Source organism: Fusarium pseudograminearum, chromosome 3, assembly GCF_000303195.2.
Source record: "Fusarium pseudograminearum CS3096 chromosome 3, whole genome shotgun sequence".
Taxonomy (NCBI): Eukaryota; Fungi; Ascomycota; class Sordariomycetes; order Hypocreales; family Nectriaceae; genus Fusarium; species Fusarium pseudograminearum.
The window spans coordinates 3,957,413-3,976,618 of NC_031953.1; the positions used below are offsets into that span (position 1 = coordinate 3,957,413).

At 41.5% G+C, this 19,206-nt stretch overlaps 6 protein-coding genes across 6 annotated transcripts, besides 6 other annotated features; 2 read left to right on the forward strand and 4 right to left on the reverse strand.

Annotated features, from left to right (window-relative positions):
• Positions 1–27: 27 nt before the first annotated feature.
• On the reverse strand, positions 28–1,708 carry FPSE_02995 (uncharacterized protein; the record flags this gene model as incomplete). The annotated part of the gene is made up of 2 exons (XM_009256114.1): positions 28–1,038; positions 1,100–1,708. The coding sequence occupies 2 exons, from the start codon at positions 1,706–1,708 to the stop codon at positions 28–30; spliced, it is 1,620 nt and encodes a 539-aa protein (XP_009254389.1).
• Positions 1,709–4,247: 2,539 nt separating this feature from the next.
• Positions 4,248–4,269: a repeat region.
• Positions 4,270–6,460: 2,191 nt separating this feature from the next.
• Positions 6,461–6,491: a repeat region.
• Positions 6,468–6,503: a repeat region.
• A 33-nt stretch (positions 6,504–6,536) lies between these two features.
• Positions 6,537–6,581: a repeat region.
• A 1,459-nt stretch (positions 6,582–8,040) lies between these two features.
• Positions 8,041–8,105: a repeat region.
• A 1,418-nt stretch (positions 8,106–9,523) lies between these two features.
• Positions 9,524–9,743, reverse strand: FPSE_02994 (uncharacterized protein; the record flags this gene model as incomplete). The annotated part of the gene is made up of 2 exons (XM_009256113.1): positions 9,524–9,674; positions 9,721–9,743. 2 exons carry the CDS (start codon positions 9,741–9,743, stop codon positions 9,524–9,526), a joined length of 174 nt encoding a protein of 57 aa, XP_009254388.1.
• A 743-nt stretch (positions 9,744–10,486) lies between these two features.
• FPSE_02993 (uncharacterized protein) lies at positions 10,487–10,939 on the reverse strand (the record flags this gene model as incomplete). The annotated part of the gene is made up of 1 exon (XM_009256112.1): positions 10,487–10,939. The coding sequence occupies one exon, from the start codon at positions 10,937–10,939 to the stop codon at positions 10,487–10,489; it is 453 nt and encodes a 150-aa protein (XP_009254387.1).
• Positions 10,940–11,023: 84 nt separating this feature from the next.
• Positions 11,024–11,047: a microsatellite.
• A 696-nt stretch (positions 11,048–11,743) lies between these two features.
• On the forward strand, positions 11,744–13,732 carry FPSE_02992 (uncharacterized protein; the record flags this gene model as incomplete). Its single annotated transcript, XM_009256111.1, has 6 exons — positions 11,744–11,768; positions 11,910–11,976; positions 12,036–12,244; positions 12,303–12,893; positions 12,952–13,589; positions 13,646–13,732. The coding sequence occupies 6 exons, from the start codon at positions 11,744–11,746 to the stop codon at positions 13,730–13,732; spliced, it is 1,617 nt and encodes a 538-aa protein (XP_009254386.1).
• Positions 13,733–14,177: 445 nt separating this feature from the next.
• On the reverse strand, positions 14,178–14,813 carry FPSE_02991 (uncharacterized protein; the record flags this gene model as incomplete). The annotated part of the gene is made up of 1 exon (XM_009256110.1): positions 14,178–14,813. One exon carries the CDS (start codon positions 14,811–14,813, stop codon positions 14,178–14,180), a length of 636 nt encoding a protein of 211 aa, XP_009254385.1.
• Positions 14,814–17,366: 2,553 nt separating this feature from the next.
• FPSE_02990 (uncharacterized protein) lies at positions 17,367–18,966 on the forward strand (the record flags this gene model as incomplete). Its single annotated transcript, XM_009256109.1, has 3 exons — positions 17,367–17,421; positions 17,490–17,945; positions 17,999–18,966. The coding sequence occupies 3 exons, from the start codon at positions 17,367–17,369 to the stop codon at positions 18,964–18,966; spliced, it is 1,479 nt and encodes a 492-aa protein (XP_009254384.1).
• Between the last annotated feature and the right edge of the window lie 240 nt (positions 18,967–19,206).

The following is a 19,206-nucleotide window of genomic DNA, read 5'->3' on the forward strand; positions in this document are numbered from 1 at the left end:
ATCCCGAGACAAATTTATTTAGTATTCTCACGATGTCAGATCCAAGATCTTGTTGGCCGCGTGCGCAGCAGCAACCATAATGAAGGCCTGAGTATTTCCTGTGGGAACTTCAGGATGCATGCTTCCATCAACGACAAAAAGATTCTTGGTTCCCCAGACTCGTGTATCAGGTCCAACGACGCTCTTACCATCGTTCTTGGCTCCCATGTGAGCCGAGCCAAGGTGATGGTTGCCGCTGTAGGAAACCTCCATGATGGAGTCTGCAGTAACACTGCTCGGCACGCTCAGGTTACTGTTGGGCTTGCGTGCGTAGCTCAAAAGTTCATCGACAAAAGTCTTGAGAGCATCGCGGTCACCCTTGGTGTTGAGGAACGGCTTCTGAGTAATGTTGGTGTTGCCCTGGGGTGTGATCTCGAGGGTGCCGTGAGATGTAAGACCGTGGGTGAGGTAAACCTTGGCAGAGATCGTGTTGTTCTTGGGAGCGTTGACTGTGCCCTGAACGTAACGAGTGATGCCATCACTGCCTTTAACGCTCTTCCAGAAGTTAAGACGTTGGTTTGATTGAGAGAGAAGACCGCTTCCCTCAGCGAACAGCCCGACTGTCTCGTCGTTGGGATCAGTGAAAGCGGTGCTAGGCAGAGCCCGGAGCTTGTCCTTAGTTTCAAAATCCACGACAACGATAGGGTGGTCTCGCAGACGCTGTCCAACAGGGAGATCGATCCACTGAGAAGCAGGCGGGAGCTTAATCTTGGTAGAGCCGGACTCGACAATGCGAATTTGCTTCTTGGGCCCGATACCTGAGTTGAAGAGAATGCGCGGCGTGGAGTGTGTGCCAGAAGAGAGGATGACGGAACCACCCTTGCTCAGTTTAATGATCTCGCGAGAGCTATCCTTATGCTCGGCTTCGACGCCGGTAATGATGGGTCCCTTGCGCACAACACGGAGGACCTTGGCGTGAAGCTGGAGGTTGAAGTTGTCGAGAGCCTGTGCATCAGGGAGAATATCCCGGACGGGACCACCTCGAAGCCCATTGCTGATCTGGATAGTGTGAGCTTCCCATGGAATTTACTAAGCAACAACAAATGCAGACAAAACTTACCAGCCAAGGAGGATGCGTAAAGATCTTGTCCTTTGCCTCGACGTTGTTGAGAGCATCGACTTCACCCCAGCCATTGTTCTCAAGGAACTTTGACATGACTTTGAAAGCACCGTCGTCATAACGCTTGCCATCAGCAGAAGGGAGAATGCTTCCAGGCATACGCTCAAAAACGCTCTTGGCAGCCTCGGAAACACCATCCTCCCACTGCCATCCCTTGGGCCAGGCCTCAAAGTCAGCAGCGCGGGGCTTGATGAACATGAGAGCGTTCAACATAGTGGAACCTCCCAGCAGGCAACCGGCCGAAGCGGCAATGTCTGTACACCACTGAATAGTTGGCGAACTGTCAGTGTAGTAAGCCATGCCGGGGACGTCATATGCGGTGACGGTCTTGTTCCACTTCATCAAGTCATCTCGGTTGCCGGTCGAGTAGTACGAAGTACCGCCCCTCTCGACCAGAAGAACTTTATGACCGGCAGCAGCGAGTTTCTCAGCAACGACAAGACCTGAAGCGCCAGCACCAGCTACAATGTAATCGTAGGTGGTGTTTCGAGTAGTGGCAGCCGAAGCAAAGCCCAGCAGAGCTGAGCCGGCCAATGCAGTGAACTTCATTTTAGAAACTGGTGAAGAAGACAGAGATGGAGGGAGCCAAAGAACCAGATTTTTAGAGCTCAACGGAGTCCTTTTATTGTTCCCATGCTTGGCGGAATCGACGGAGTGCCCTGTAAGAGATTAGATGCGATTGATAAAAGACCCCATACGTTTCTTGCTGGATGTGGTATAAAGTGGACAAGCTTGTTGGATGCCCGATGCCCCTGTTTATATGTATTTGTTATTTGCCTGACTGCCTATATGCTATTAGATACCTATAGGCAGCAGAGGCAACCTGGGTATAACTAATAGAGTTATGACCCTCTAGAGACTATTATAAATAGTCCTCCTTCTTCTATAGTTAGCTTAGTTGAATTAAGCTTCTTCCTTTCACTAAGTGGTTATAAGCCTAGGTCTTTTACTGCCTAACTTCTTTTTTTAAATTCTTTCTGTCCTCTAAATAAGGCTAAGACTACTTATCTATAAAGAGAACCTTTATCGAGAGAAATATACTATTAAGATATTAAGATACTACTCAGTTAATACCTCTGAGGTAGAGGCATACTAACTCTATAGAAAAACTAATTATCTAGAGTAGCGCTACTACTTTAACTGCTTAGCTAAATCTTATAACCTATAGGATCTCCTTACTGGTGCTAAGAAAATCCTTAAGGAATTAAAGGAAAAATAATATATTATATTCCTACCTTCTAAGTATAAAGCACCTTAAATACGACAGAAGTCTATATTTGCGGCTAATAATATTCCTATGCCGGATACTGCCTATCCCGCTATTAATATATAGAAAAGTCTCTTCCTTTAGTAGGCAGCTTATTGCCGCTAGGAGAAATAGAAAGAAAAGGTTAAAATGGTATATATGCTTATCTCTAAGTCAGTTGTATTATCTATTGCCTATAAGATTAAAGATATTCGCTTTCCCTATCTCTAGGTATCCTATATTAAGGATATTTATAGTATATCAGATAAATACACTAGATCAGTTATTCTTAAGAAAATAGTAATACTTAAGCTATATTAGTATAACTTAATAGGCGATTATATTAACTAATATAGAGACCTTAAGTCTGATCTTAAACGGACTGGATAAGACTATAGCAACTCTTAGATAGCTATTAATATTATTAATAGGCTTCTTAAGTTATATAGAGATTTTATTTAACTCTAGGACTTTTATTGTTTATAGTATATTAGTATAGAGCTAGATATCTATTTCCTAGTTAACTGACTTTTATAAGAAGAAATAGCTTAGTCCCTTTCTAAGTAGAAAACTAAAAGCAATAATAGAAGTAATAATAATAAGTTTTCTAAATCCGATAAAGTCTATATATATAAAGACTATAGAAAACTAGAATATAAGGAGAAAGATTGCTAGATTGCTTATCCTAATAAAATGCTATAACGATTTAAGGATAAATAGAAAGTAAACAACTCTAATAAATCCATAAATAACCCTAATAATAAGCCTAATAAACCTAAAGGCATTATCGCTATAGTATAATCTTTAGATACTTTCTACTAAGCAATAATATCCTACTAACCTAATAATAGTATATCCCTTACTTACCTACTTACTTATATAACTGCTAATAATATATCTTAAACTGAATTAGATAGAAGTTTAGCAACTGGTAAAGGATAGGGAATACTTAGGGAAGGAAAACATATTAGGCTATCTTATATACTCTTAATGCTACTAGTAGAAGATAGGTTAATTACAGATTAGGACTTTATTCTCTTAGACTTAGGAGTAGATATCTATATCTTTAATAATAAGAAATAGTTCTTAACCATTAAACCCCTTAATATATCCGCATTATCTATAGAATAGAGCTAATCTCTATAGATTTCAGGAGGAAGGTCTATTATACTATCCCTTCTATCTTCTACCGGTAAAGCTATATCTCTTACTATTCTTAAAGCTATATATACTCCCTTAGCGAAATGTAACATTATTAGTATATCTTATCTTACTAAATAAGTAAGACTCTCTAGATAATAGGATAAATCCTAAATTACTTTAGATTATAATAGTATTAAGGTTAGTTAGGCCTTACTGATAAATAATCTCTACTATCTATCTATTTAGATACTTATATAACCTCTAATAGGATTTATTAGAAACCTTAACTTTAACTATCTAGTCTGGATTTAGTATAGACGCTTAGGCCACTTTAGTCTCTAAAATATAATTAACCTATTAAATATCTCCACTGGAATCCCACTTATAAAATAACAAATCTATGTATAAATAATATATATCTGCCCTATCTATGCAATATCTAGAGCTCTATACTAAATACCTTATAACCTAGCCTTATGACGACAGAAAGAACTTAATAGGCTTATTTATATTAATATCTAGGGACCTTACCCTATTAAAGGATATAATAGTTTATTCTATTTTTTCTTTAGTACTAATAACGCTATACAGTTTATAAGAGCTAAGCTAATAGTCAGAAAATCAGACCTATTCTCTACCTTTTGGAATAACTACTACTAGATTGAGGTAGCTTATAGGGTAACTATTTAAGGCTATAGGTTTAATAATAAATTTATAAATAGCTTAATCGGTAAATAGCTTAAGAAGAAATATATACTATTTAAATCTACTATACCTTATACATACTATATAGAAGGAATATATAAATATATTAACCGAATTATTTATAAGAAGGCTACCTTAATAATCTAAGAATAGTCTATCTCTAGACAGTTAATAAAGATTATAACTAGGAAAGCACTTAAGACTATTTAGGAATTTAAACTCCCTAAAAACCTATAGATTAAAGCTATAATCTACTTAATGTAGCTTAAAAACTAATCTCTAACTTAAGCCCTTAAGAATAAGAAAACGCCCTAGGAGGCAGTTTATAGTGCTAAACCCGACTTTAACTGCAAATCTATCTAAGGAAGCAGAATATATATAATATTACCCCCCGAAATAGATCGCATTAGTAAACCTAAACTTTATCATCGCTATAGATAGGTTAGCTACTTTATCGGATATAATAGTAAATCTATTTATAGAATATACTCTAATAAACACTATTAAGTCTTTTAAGTAAAGGTTACCTAAATCTATTAAGGCTAAGGTATTAAGGATAAATATAACTAACTGTCCTATAGTAATAGAATAGAATAAGAATAATAAATAACTGTAAGTCTACCTTAACTATTATAAAGTAATAATAACACTTATTAAGATACGCTTAACCTATAGACTATTAATAACTTCTAGCTTAATTTTAATAGCGAAATATCTATATAGATAGACTTATTACCTTATAATAATAATGCCAGCTAGGAAACTGAAGATAAGGATAATCTATAAAATAATAATATATACCTATAAAGTTCTTATTAAGAACTACCTGCTAATATATCTTCTACTGATATATATTACTTTAGTAATAAAGAATATATAGTTAAGTCTAAATACTTTATAGCAGTTATTTAATAAGATAATAACTTTAAACTATTAATCTTATTAGATAACTCTAATATTAAACTATTAGATAAGAAACTAGAGATTATTAAGTAAAATATAAGAGTTCTTACCCTAGATATAGAGATCTATAATAATAAGTCGTACTATTAGTATTATATCTATAGCTAAGTATATATCTAGACTGATCTCTTAGCTACCTATAGATGCAATAATTGCGCTAAATATAGGATATAATATTGGATTCCTCGATATAATTATCTGGATATTATAGTAAAGAGAGCGCGCTAAAAGGAAAAAATAAAAGAATATAAGAGGAAATTAATTGAATAAGCAGCATTAAAATATAGTAGACAAGCATTAATATATTTCTACAGAGTCCTTATATCTAAGAAATACAATTAATATAAATGCAGGAGATATAGCTATAATAGCAATATACTATATGTAATATGTCTAAAAGGTAATTACCCTTGTATCTCTTAGGAAGCAGTAGTAAAGCCTTTATATAAGCGATATAAATAAATAAAGTCTAAATAATGCAACTGAAATAGACTATACTAGGAATATCTAAGAGTTAGACTAAACTATTGCTATATCCTTTAATAAGGCCTAATAGAAAAGATATATCCTATTACTGAAAAATCCAAGGTAAGACTTATTCTTTATATATCTTATAAGTGCTGCAGATGCTATAGATATAAGCACTATATTAATTATTCTAGCGAATAACTATATCGTAGATATATTCAATACTGCATTAATTTTACTATAAGATGTATCTATTAAGTTAATAATTATTATAAGAGCTATTATATAAAAGCCTATACCTTTAACGCAGGAGGCAATATCGTTCTTAAAGGTAACTAGGAGTACTTTACTATTAGTGAGATAGATAAGTAACTTAGGAAATAATAGGGTAAAAATTATTATAAAACTAAAAGCTAAGGAGATCTCTATCCTTCTATTCTAATAGATAATACTATTATTCCTAGACTAATAACGCTTATTCTTATATTATCTAATAATCTTAAATATAGGTTTTACTTACTGATTAATAGTATTACTGCCTAACTACTAGAATAAAACCTACCTACCTTATCTAAACTATACTCTATCTTTATAGGCCTAGAGATAATAAGCTGAAATAGATAATTTAGACTTAATAATATAAATAATCTAATAGCAGATTAAGTCGCTAAAATACTTTAAATTTAAGGTAACTAGAGAGGACTTAACTTATAACTCAATGTAATTATTAATAGATAGGATCCTCTAGTTATCTAATATTATAGCGACTCTTAGACAATTTAGATTTATAATAATAATATTAATTAAGTAAATCTAAATGCCTTAAATTACTACTTAAGTATCTAACTTAGCATTTATATATAAAAATTAAATCTCTCTAATAAATATAATAATATAGACCTTATCCCAGAAGGAACTATTAATGATAATATCGAAGCCTTCTCCTCTGTAAAACATATCTTCTATATCTAAAGAGACCTAGCTTTAGAACCTGAACCTTAGTTGTATACTGCGGCTATAAGATGCTCTAAATCTACAGACTAGATAATAGCTATTAAATCAGAGAAATAAAGCTATAATGAAAATAGGACTTTTTAAATCACTGAAGAATTATAAGTCCTAACAGAATACACTATACTATACTCTAAATAGGTCTTTAAGAAAAAGCTTAACTAATTTAGATAGATTAAGAAGTATAAGGCTAGACTTATAGTTAAAGGCTATAAATAGAGAGAGGGTATAGATTATAAGGAAATATTTAGTGCTATTATTAAAGCTACCTTATATAGAATTCTTTTTATAATTGCTATATATCTAGGCTAGAAGATATTTATAATAGATATTATTATAGCCTTCCTAAATAGAGAAATTAAAAAAGCTATCTTTATAAAACTACTACTAGATTAGAAACTACTAAAGGGGAAGCTACTATACATTATAAAAAGTCTATATAGACTAAAGTAAGCCCTAAGAGTCTAATATAAAAAGCTGTATTTTAAGATCTCCTAATGGGGATTTTAAAAGTCTTCTTATAACTTATATATCTTTATTTATAATAAATAGCAAATCGTTATAGGAATATAGGTAAATAACTGTCTAATCCTCGCATTAATAGATCAGATTGCTACTAAGTTAAGGATAAAACTGAAAAACGTATTTAAAATAAAAGACAAGGGTCTCTACGAATAGTACCTTAGTATGTATATTATTTAAGACGATAATAGAATCACACTGCATTAAAGTAAATATATTAATTAAATGCTTTGATGATTCGATCTTAAACATATTAAACTGCAATCTGCCCCTCTTAATCCCAATCTTATATTATTAAAGAATAAAACTACAGATTATAATAATAAACTTACTACAGAATATTAATAGAAGAATAGATCTCTAGTATACTTATCTAGTTAAACTTATCTAGATATTTACTTTATTGCTAACTACTACACTAAATATATATCTAATCCAGGAAGAGACTACTTAAAATTACTTAATAAGATATTTGTATTTCTTAAAGGCATAAAAAACATAGGATTTAAGTATTAGAGAAATCTTGACCTTAGCCTGGTTAGCTTTATAGATTCCGATTTTATAGGCTATATTGACTCTCGATGATCTATAATGGGATAGGTCTTTATGCTTGCCAGCGGACCTATCTCATAGTCCTTACAATAATAGAAAACAGTCGCTCTATCTATAATAGACGCTAAGTATATCACTGCCACTAAAGCAGCAAAGGAAGCCATATAGATTAGAGGTTTTATTAATAATCTATAATTACTATATTACTATATTAATGCTGTAATACTTTATATTAATAATAAAGGCATAAGAAAACTTTCTAAGAACTTAGAATTTTATAATTAGATAAAATATATTAATATTTATTATTATTTTATATAAGAATAGATTAAATTAGGAGAACTAGATACCTAATATATCGATATATCTTATAATATTGCCGATCTATTAATAAAACTACTTAATAAGGTTTACCTTTAGGGACTATTAAAGATAATAGGAATAGTTTATTTAGATAAAAATATAAAGTAGGGGGGGTCTAGATCGCTAAACTAGAAGAAATCTAAAAATAAAAAAGTACCTAAAAATAACTTATAGGGCATTAAGTCAGGGGGGGTATTAAATGCCTAATGCCCCTATTTATATGTATTTATTATTTACCTAACTGCCTATATACTATTAGATACCTATAGGCAGCAGAGGTAACCTGGGTATAACTAATAGAGTTATAACCCTCTAGAGACTATTATAAATAGTCCTCCTTCTTCTGTAGTTAGCTTAGTTGAATCAAGCTTCTTCCTTTCACTAAGTAAGCTGTGGATAAAGGTAGCATTAAGTTTGTTCTGGACGTCAAAAGATGTTGATCGACAAGCATTAAGACCGGAGGTCCAAGAGCATGAAGAAAATTTAATTCATAAATGCCTCATGATGATGCTGAAGGATAGTTGTTCTGTTTGTTTATATCTATGTGACTAGAATGGGATGAAGTGTTGGAAACCACGGGTGGAGAAGTCCAACTATACTGGTGGTTGTTTTAACTAATGACTCCTTTTGCCATACATTCTTCTCTGGCCATAATCTTTTAGTATTACGTAGAATGGCATGACAGGTGGAATTAACTAGGAATATACGTCATGTTGGCCCTTGCAGAGGCAGTGTTTTCTCTTCCATTGACCTAAAGACCTTGACCCTGCGATGCTTCATACTAGTTCCATCAGATAAGATCCTGGCCCTGATAGACATTCTACCGGTACAGTATCTTGTGCAGCATGCACCAGGTAAATAGGCAGCAGCTCTCTTATGGTAAATTTATATCAATCGTTCATTGCCAGTTTTGAAGAACATTGGCAATAATCCTGATAGTCTATAAACTTGCTGCAACAGAGAAAGAAGATATTTTCTCCGATGACGGAGATTTGATGCCAAGATATGAACCCATCATGCTGTGGGGACTTTTTGCCATGATTTATATAGTACCTATCTGGGTAGTAGAAAGGTTGGCCTCTCAAGTCTTAGGGTATAGAATTAAGTAGTCTGTAGCCTAGTCTAACTAGCATAAGCTACCCTAATAATTTTGTCTCTTATGCTTATAGAGGTCAATTTTTCTGATACCATAAGGGCCCCCTGATTTCACAAATCGCTGTCATGCTCAACAATCAACCGCTGGTCTGTTAAGTGAGACTGAGAAAACATCAGGGGAAAACCGCCACGAGCTGGGCTTTATACTGTCATACCTTGCCTTAGCTGAGGTAAGGTACAGTACAATATGCTTCACGAAGCATTTAGAAAAGGCTGTCGATGCTCTTCCTGCTCGTCTAAACAGTTGTGATGAACTTGGCTGGGCTTATGCTGTCGGTCAATTTGGCGCTCGCGGCCAGGTCAGGCCGAGGGTAGTAGGGATCGTTATAAATGAAAGCCCTGACCATTCTGTCTATGCAATCTTCATCATCTTCAACTAGGGAACACCTAAAACGTCAGTTAAAGAGTAGTGATACAGAAGGGAGATACTTACTGGTTAAAGTTGATAACCCACATCTCTATCGTTCTTTAAGCAAAGTTAAGTTCACAAGCTTCAGCAATCTCTCGTAATGAAAGCTTCTCGAGTTCCTTAGACGACAGCATTCTACATAGTCTAGGCTAGAGAGCTGCCAAGCACAAACTCTATATCATTGCCGTCAATCCTTGCAGTCCAGTGAATAATGGCCAGTTATATTGGTGCAAAAGGAGTTATTCGTTATAAGTAGTACCTATCCCCTGTGTATTTCTTCTTACTACCTACCTACCTAGGTATTTGATGGTTGTTACAGCTTTAACGACAATATTGCCTTTCGTTTCCCTGCATCAGGAGTCATAAATATAAACTCAATATCATTACCGTTAATATTTATACCCTAGTTAATAATAGCTGGAGTATTAGCTATAAGATAAGCAAAATGTTCAGTATCCAGACGCAGATCCTCCAGGCTCTCACGTATTTCTTCTTACTAGTTATTTAGCCTTAGAGTATTAGAAAACCCGACTGCTGAGAACATAAGAGACAAAATTATTAGGGCAGCTTATGCCACTTAGATTATACTTCTTAGACTATTTATTTCTATATCCCAAGACTCAGGATGCCAACATTTCTGCCACCCACTAGGGGGCCTCATCATCAGCAGTGAGATCAGATTCAGATAGTTCGTAGCTGATCCAGCACGTCGTAGTCACGCGCAATCACTAGGATCAGTAGCTGTACGTACGTTTGATGATTAAGCCAATCTAAAACATGCTGCTTTAAATTACTTTCTTTTCTTTCCTTTGGACTTTTCCTCCTTCTTGTCCCCGTCCATACCAGCCCTGGCAAAAGCATCGCTCGCCGCAGCAGTGATAAACCTGAATCTTTTGGACCCCAGATGGGCACCGCCGTACCATCGTGTAACAACCACCATGTAATCCCAGAGATCCATCGACTGCATAAGCTGCAGAAGACGGGACCCGGCTCCCGTCTCACCATCGTCATTAAACTGCTGATGGCCGGGACCGCCACCTCTGATACGCCACGCTGTGATGTTGTGTGTTGCATTGCGTATGCGTTTATCTGATTCGAGCAGAGAATCGACGTACGATGAGGCCTGCGAGGGACATGTTATGGGGGAAACGTGTGCTATGAATTCCGAGATGCGCTTTGAGGGCGTCCAGGAAGGGGGCTGTGATTTAGGCAGAATAGATTGTGCTGCTCTTTTTGCTGCCATATTGGATTTATAGTGTGTTTAACCGAGACAGAGATGTTTGGCAAAGACAACAACACTGAGTAATGTTTCAATATCTTTACTCGATGTCTTGTCTTGTCTTGTCTTGTCGTATGTACCAAGTTACTCCAAGACAGCCACAATTATAATGGGCGAATCGAGTACAGTATCAGAAATCAATTGGTGATAGAGGGGAGCTCCAAGCAGCCCATACGTTCCTGACTCTTGTGATTGGCCACTTTCAAATCTCTGGAGGATTCTTTAAGTCATAAGCTGCTCAGAGCTAATGGAAGGGTATCTGCCAGGTGGGTTGCATAAAAACCGGTACTGGCTTGGTAGTTGATATAAATATTAGATCACTCTTAGTGTATGCATAGCCTAAGAGTGGACTAATTATTTCGTCGATACTGCTTCAAGTCCCTATTTTCTTTAGCAACCCGCCTGCTCAGAAGAGTGCAGGCAAGGCGGGGCGGGTTAATGTCAAGGCCGAGAAGAGCGATTGGAGATTGGAGCCTCGTTCCTGGCCTCACCCCCCGCCAAAAATCCTCCATCAAGACCTCAGGACCTCTGGATACCTAGGTAGGTATCCACATCCACTACTGAACTTTTCTGGTCCAGTGTCTGTGTGTGCGCCCCTCAACAACTGTTCTTTCACCTTAGCCTTTTGCCTTGCCCCTCCGACACCGACATCCAATCCCTGGCATCTTCTCACCTCCAAAATTCCGGCTCCCTACGATTTTTCTCCGCTTCAGAGTTGACCAGACGTTACGCTGTTAAAGGAATCCAAAAGAACAAATCTCGCCCATCATGCAGGCTCCGGTGGTGGTTATGAGTAAGTAATCCTGAAATATAAAACCCCCACTTCCTCAACACCGAACCCCTGGGTCCTCTGCCTAAAAAGAGACGGACACGGAAGAGGGGAGCTTCAAAAACCAAAACGTTCCTCGAAGCTGACCGAGATGTTGCGTTGCAGACACCAACAGCGGTGAGAGGCAAACTGGCCGCAAGGCTCAGCTCTCCAACATTGCCGCTGCCAAAACGTATGCCATTGTCCCTTTCCTCCTCGAGTCGCGTGCCCGACCCTAACCACCGATGCCAGTGTTGCCGATATTATTCGATCATGCCTCGGTCCCAAGGCCATGCTCAAGATGCTGCTCGACCCTATGGGCGGTATCGTCCTCACAAACGATGGCCACGCCATCCTCCGAGAAATCGAGGTCTCCCACCCTGCCGCGAAGAGCATGATTGAGCTCAGCCGGACGCAAGACGAGGAAGTTGGCGATGGAACCACAACTGTCATTATTCTAGGTAAGATGACACAGCTGTACTATAACGTCTAACCGGACACCTAACTGACATTCACCAGCTGGTGAGATCCTCGCCCAAGCTCTTCCCCAGCTCGACCGCAACATCCACCCTGTCGTCATCATTTCCGCCTTTAAGCGAGCCCTCAAGGACGCCCTCGAGATCATTGAGGAAATCTCTCTGCCGATCGACGTTAACGACGACAAGGCCATGTACCAGCTCATCTCTTCTTCAATCGGCACCAAGTTTGTTTCGCGATGGATGGACCAGATGTGTGACCTTGCCCTCAAGGCTGTCCGCACTGTGACATGGGAGGCCGGCAATGGCAAGACCGAGGTCGACATCAAGCGATATGCCCGTGTGGAGAAGGTTCCCGGCGGCGAGATCGAGGACAGCAAGGTTCTCGACGGTCTTATGCTCAACAAGGATATCACACATCCCAAGATGCGCCGGCGCATCGAGAACCCCCGAATTGTCCTCCTCGACTGCCCCCTGGAGTACAAGAAGGGCGAGTCCCAAACCAACATCGAGATTACCAAGGAGGATGACTGGAACCGAATTCTGCAGATCGAGGAGGAGCAGGTCAAGGCTCTGTGCGAGGCTATTGTCGCTGTCAAGCCCGACCTTGTCATTACTGAGAAGGGAGTGTCTGGTACGTTTCTTTTGATGTTTCACGATATCTTCACGATGGCTTACTAATTCGAACACAGATCTTGCCCAGCACTACTTCATGAAGGCCAACATCACAGCTCTCCGCCGAGTCCGAAAGACCGACAACAACAGAATAGCCCGCGCCACCGGTGCCACTATTGTCAACCGAGTAGAGGACCTCCAGGACTCCGATGTCGGCACCCGATGCGGTCTCTTCGAGATCGAGAAGATTGGCGACGAGTACTTCACATTCCTTACCAAGTGCCAGGACCCCAAGGCCTGCACTGTCCTCCTCCGTGGTCCCTCCAAGGATGTGCTCAACGAGATCGAGCGCAACCTCCAGGATGCCATGGGTGTCGCACGAAACGTCATGTTCTCCCCCAAGCTATCTCCAGGTGGTGGTGCTACAGAGATGGCCGTTTCTGTGAGGTTGGGTCAGCTCGCCAAGAGCATTGAGGGTGTTCAGCAGTGGCCTTACAAGGCCGTGGCCGATGCTCTTGAAGTTATTCCCCGAACCCTGGTCCAAAACGCCGGCAAGAGCCCCGTTCGTGTGTTGACGGATCTCCGCGCCAAGCAGGCTGAGGGTAAGACCACTTATGGTGTCAACGGTGACACAGGTGCCGTCGCCGATATGAAGGACTACGGAGTTTGGGAGCCTCAGGCTATCAAGCTCCAGAGCATCAAGACCGCCATTGAGGTAAGTGTTACATGTCATTGCTTGTCCATCGAACCACGTACTAACAAATTCACTAGGCTGCTTGCCTGCTGCTCCGAGTCGACGATATCTGCAGTGCCAAGAAGGCAGCGCAGATTGGTGGCGGCGGCGGCGGCGAAGAGTAAAGAAAGAGATGATGTACATGGAAGAAGATATTAACGATGTGATATAACGGGGGAGTGATAGTGGGAACAAAGTCCGGAGGCAGGTGTGCAATTCGGGCTGTTTTATATGAATGTCTGAATAGACTGGCCATACCCCCCTTCTGTACTAGCCGAAAGAGCAAAATAGACAAACAACAAAGATAAGACAACGAGGAGCGCCAGGGCTGAGCATGATGGAGCCTGGGAGACTCTGATATGAAAGAAAAGGGTATCATATGAATTACCTGGCATACAAAGTTGCCGTTTCTACTTGCGAGCTTACACAGCGTTTCTCCTCCAGTGACACAGACCTCGAACTCTGTTTATAGCATTATCCTCCTCTACCACGACCGTGTTTACCGATTTGTGTATATCCTCCTTTTACTTGTTTTGTTGGTACAGTACTGTTTTTTTTCAGTCTAATCGATTAATCGTCGTCGTCGTGAATGACCAGGCCTGCGGGCTGTGCAGATGGTGCTGATTCCGAAGTATCCTTGCCAGCCTGGGTCTTAGAAGCAACATCAGCAGTGTTTGTCTTAGCATCATTGTCCGCGGATGGGGAGTCGCCTCTTGACAGTGCAGTGTTGGGTTTCTTGTCAGTCGCACCAGCGGGGCCCTTGCCCTTTTTGGCCTTGCGAGCCTTCATCTTCTCCCTCTTCTCGCGGTTCTTACGCGTGCGTTCCTCGTCCTTGCGATCGCGCTCACTCTTGTCCTTGCCAAACTCCTCAATGTCCTTCTCGCGACGGAGATCCTCGTCCATGCTGCGCAGACGCTCGTACTCGCGCCGGCGACTAGCCTTGTAGACGTGGAACTCGCCCGAGCCGGCACCAGCGCTGGAGCCCTGGACGTTAGTAACGATTTCCGGGGGAGCGGAGCGCATGAGGGCGGAACTGCCACCAGGGGCGGAGGGGTCGGGTATGCGGATGTTCTGGTCGGGCTTCAAGAACAGGGCTTCTACGGAGGCGGCTTGCGCTGAGACGGGCGTGAGAGCACGCTTCTTTGTTGGACGGTGGGAGCGGGGATCGGCCGAAGTTGGCACAGATTCGGGGCCGGGAGCAGACATTTTTGCGTCGCCTTTTCTTCCAAGGTGCAGAAGGTAGGGATGAGGTTGTTGGCTCGTGGGGGAAATGGGCTGATGGGACGCGCGAGAAGACGATGCTGACGGGCGCTGCGCGCAGTGGACCAAGGATCGTCGGATGAGGGTAGGAAAATGCGTTGAGATTTGTTGAGAATGCTGGGGGCGGTCAGATGGATGCGTGTTGGTTGACTGGCCTGACACGTGAAAAAGATACAGAGGGAACTTGATATCCGGCAGTTTTGTAAGGATAAAAAGATGGTGGATGGTCTGTTCCAGGTACGAGACGAAGGTGGCGTGCAGAATGCAGGGCTGCCAAGAATTAGCCTGAAGACACTCTAAGACCTAAGAAACAAAGTCAAGTTTCTTTATCACGACTTATGGAACGGGAAACTATGTGATGCCATTGTACTGAAACCACCATGTAGACCGCTCCAATCAATTGATTATTTTCTTTGAATTAGAGATCAAAGTAGACAATTTACATGGAAATGTTGAAAGAGTGCTAGACTACTAAGGCAGTAGTAGATGCATCTCTTCATCCGCACTACCCGCTGTGATGTGTCATTGGATAAGCGCGCGGCAGTCAAATTCCATCAAGCTTTTACTTTTACTTTTACTTTCAGTCAGGCGCATCAAAGGACTTTTGGCTCAACTGCAGATAGTTAGTCTACGCCGCATCAGCTAGACACAATTGGGAAACCTGCTGATGAACATGTGATTGAATTCAGAATCAAACAGGCAATTGAATCGTCTGTTGTGCTGTTGAGAAACAAAGATCATCGCTGCAAGTAGAGTGATAATAGGAAAATGCAAGACGAAGCTCAAAAGGGTCTCAGTCGTTTACGGATTTAGCCAAAGAGAGAGAGAGTGTGTGTGAGTCGCAATCCGTTGGTGATTGCTCTTCCCGTTGCAGATCACATCACCTTGCCGTTGGCATATACGGACTGTTGGTGCCATTGTCAAGTGATCAGATGCATGCATGCATATTTGACAAGGTGAAGGAAGAATTTGTAGATCCAACAGTCATGGTAAAGTAGGCAAGGGTAATTAACCGTGGGATTATAAATAAAAACACCACGAGATGTAATCGTGACCAGCGAGACGGGAGACCCGACAATAAACAAGTCGGGAAACAAGAACAGGTTAAAATGGGTGCATGAGAACAAGGACGATTTGAACTGAAATGTGCTGACATTGTCTGCTCAAAACGGACAGAATTACTGCATATGGCTCTGCAGATCTCCAGGATTGGTCGAACCAACAGCCAAACCCCTCCCAGATTGCCAGATTCTTGCTTGACATCTTGACAAGGGGACGGGAACGGGGACAGCGATGTAGACATCATATGATTTCAAGACAAGGCAGGGAGGGAACGAACCAACGGATATTCTCTGCCGCCTGCAAGCACCACTGAATCGTATCAGTCTTCGGACTTGGACCGCCATACGATCTTCTGAGCCAACTCAACTAAGATCGCTTTTAACCTTATAAGGTGCATTAATCATGATTAGCAAAACCGTTTGCGGGACTAGATCGTGTCATGGGAGGAGCTTCACCCTTGGAAATCTTGAAAGCCTTGATGGTAGCAGGGATTTAGAACGATTTGTTTGAGCCTAGCTCATCTTCCAAGGAACCGTCATGGGCTGTTGTTTTTTATAGATTGATCTTTGGTTATTCTGTGTGATAATCAGTTTCATTGATAGACGAGCTGCTATTGGACAATCAGCGTGTGCTGGGAGGGTTCACTATTGACGACTGAGAAGCTGTTTCTGTGCCTGTCTCGACAGATGGCGGGGCGGCTCCGGCCCCCCAAGAAGGAGGGGTACCTGCTTCAGATGTAGAATACCCTGCGAGAGCCAAGTATCTTTCATCGTGTGCTCAGGGCAAAAGATACATGTTGCATCTTCTGGGCTGGGCTGAGGTGGTGGTGGGGACATCCCGGCACTGTATATTCTTAGCTTAGCACCCTTGGTCGGAAACATGGCTGATGGTTGCGCTGTGTTGCACTTGCCCTCAATCCCGGTCTAGACTTTGTCTCGTGAGCCAACGAGGGGCAATGATTATCATACCCTTCTTTGCCTTAGACCTTAAGCAAGCAAGCCTCACTTAGTAAAGGAAATCTATCAAGTAAAAAAGACGTCGTATGCTCTGTTAGCTGCTTCCTTATTTTTATGACGACTGTCGCCTTCTCAATCAATTAATTATTCTACACTTTCCATCCTCTTCTTTCCTTTCATAATTAGTGACTCCCTCCCTCCGTACCTCTCACCTACCGCTACAACTGGCTTACCAATTGCAAGTCTGCCTACTGCCTACCGATACCCAACTTACTCCGCTATATTCTATCCCGTCCTATCTCGGACCTTCACCCGTTAAACCGGCACAACTTGAAACCTAGACTTGCCATACTCAACAACCAAGTCTTCCAACACCTCCTTCAAACAATTTTTACCTTTCAAGACACCAAATTGGACATCCACGATAATCAGCTGCCTACCCATATCAACAAAGATATTTTGACATCATACCTAAAACATCATGACCAAACCACGGTTGATCATCTTGGTTCGCCACGGCCAGTCTGAAGGCAACAGTACGTTATTTCCAGCACTTCAGCACTTGCCTGCTATCCCACGATTGAATATACTTACAATTACACAGAGAACCGAGAAATCCATCAGACCGTTCCCGATCACCGAGTCAAACTCACACCAGAAGGCTGGAGCCAAGCCCACGATGCCGGACGTCGACTCCGAAGTCTTCTTCGACCAGATGATACTCTTCAATTCTTCACTTCGCCATACCGCCGAACTCGAGAGACCACAGAGGGAATTCTCGAGACCCTGACCTCTGACGAAACCTCTCCGTCACCCTTCCGCCGAAATAACATCAAGGTGTACGAGGAGCCCCGACTACGTGAGCAGGACTTTGGCAACTTCCAGCCATGCAGTGCTGAGATGGAGCGTATGTGGCAGGAGAGGGCTGATTACGGCCACTTCTTCTACCGCATACCTAATGGCGAGAGTGCCGCCGACGCTTACGATCGTGTTAGTGGCTTCAACGAGAGCTTATGGCGGCAATTCGGTGAAGATGATTTTCCCAGCGTCTGCGTTCTCGGTAAGTTTTCATGTATTGTTTGGTTCTCCCATTTTGCTAACAAGGCTATTCAGTCACTCATGGTCTCATGTCTCGTGTCTTTCTCATGAAGTGGTATCATTTCACCGTCGAGTATTTTGAAGATCTCCGCAACATCAACCACTGCGAGTTCCTCATTATGCGCAAACAGGAGAACCAGAAGTACCTTCTCGAGAACAAACTACGGACATGGTCTGATCTGCGACGAGAACGAAAGGACAAGAAAGAAAAAGACGAAGACAAGGATTGCTCAAAGCTGCCACGTACCAAGACTTTTGTCGTGACACGTCGTTGGGGTGGATGTCCCAATGGCTGCGACCATGGTAGTGGCTATGCTAAGCGTGAGGATCTAGAGGTGATGCGCAAGAAGGACCATGAGAATGGTGGCCCCGCACCTTATGGAGAGTCCGCACATGCGGACGATATCGTCACAACAATCGTTAGCCGGAAGCAAAAGTCTCGAGGCGACTGCGTCGAAAGCAAGGGTGAGAGTGACACCCCTGTGACCCCCGATAATGATGATGATGATGGTCCTGAGATCGACATCTCCTCAAACCATGAAGGCAAATCTGTTTCTGACATCAACGACACCCCTTCAGTCATTTCCTCCAGCGAATATATCCAGTCTCCCTACCTGCATATCGGTCGCGATGGGGGCGGCAGCTATTCGGGCCACACCTCCGCTGCCGAGACGGACAACGACTCGTCGGAGGATGAGAACATCAGCTTACATCGAATCGCCTCCATCAATGCCCACCAACACAAGAATGCCAGCGACCAAAACGACAAGTCCATGTACAACCACGAGAAACCCCTCCTCAAAGCCGGCCCCGAGCGCTTGACCTACACGAGCGACAAAGACTGCGCGGATGATTCATACGTTCGATCTAACCGACTTGGCGATGCCTCAACTGACACTTCCCTTGATGGCGATGCCGATCATCTTGATGACTTGGACCACGCCGAAAAAGAGGACCGCAGTATTCGCGGAAGTGTGTACTAGTGTTAATCTCACCTGGATGACCACACTCTCACTCTGGCCACTCACTCTTTTATGATTTGAATTTCATGAAAAACAGCGGATACCAGCCCGCCTCACGGGGCGACATGTTTTGATGATATTCATTACTTTACTCTAATGACGCATGACTTTATTTTTTGTTACTTGGAACGGATCACGGAAAAGCAATGGATAGAATGACTAGTCGACTATGCTGGCATGGTTGTTTGAAATTGACGTTTT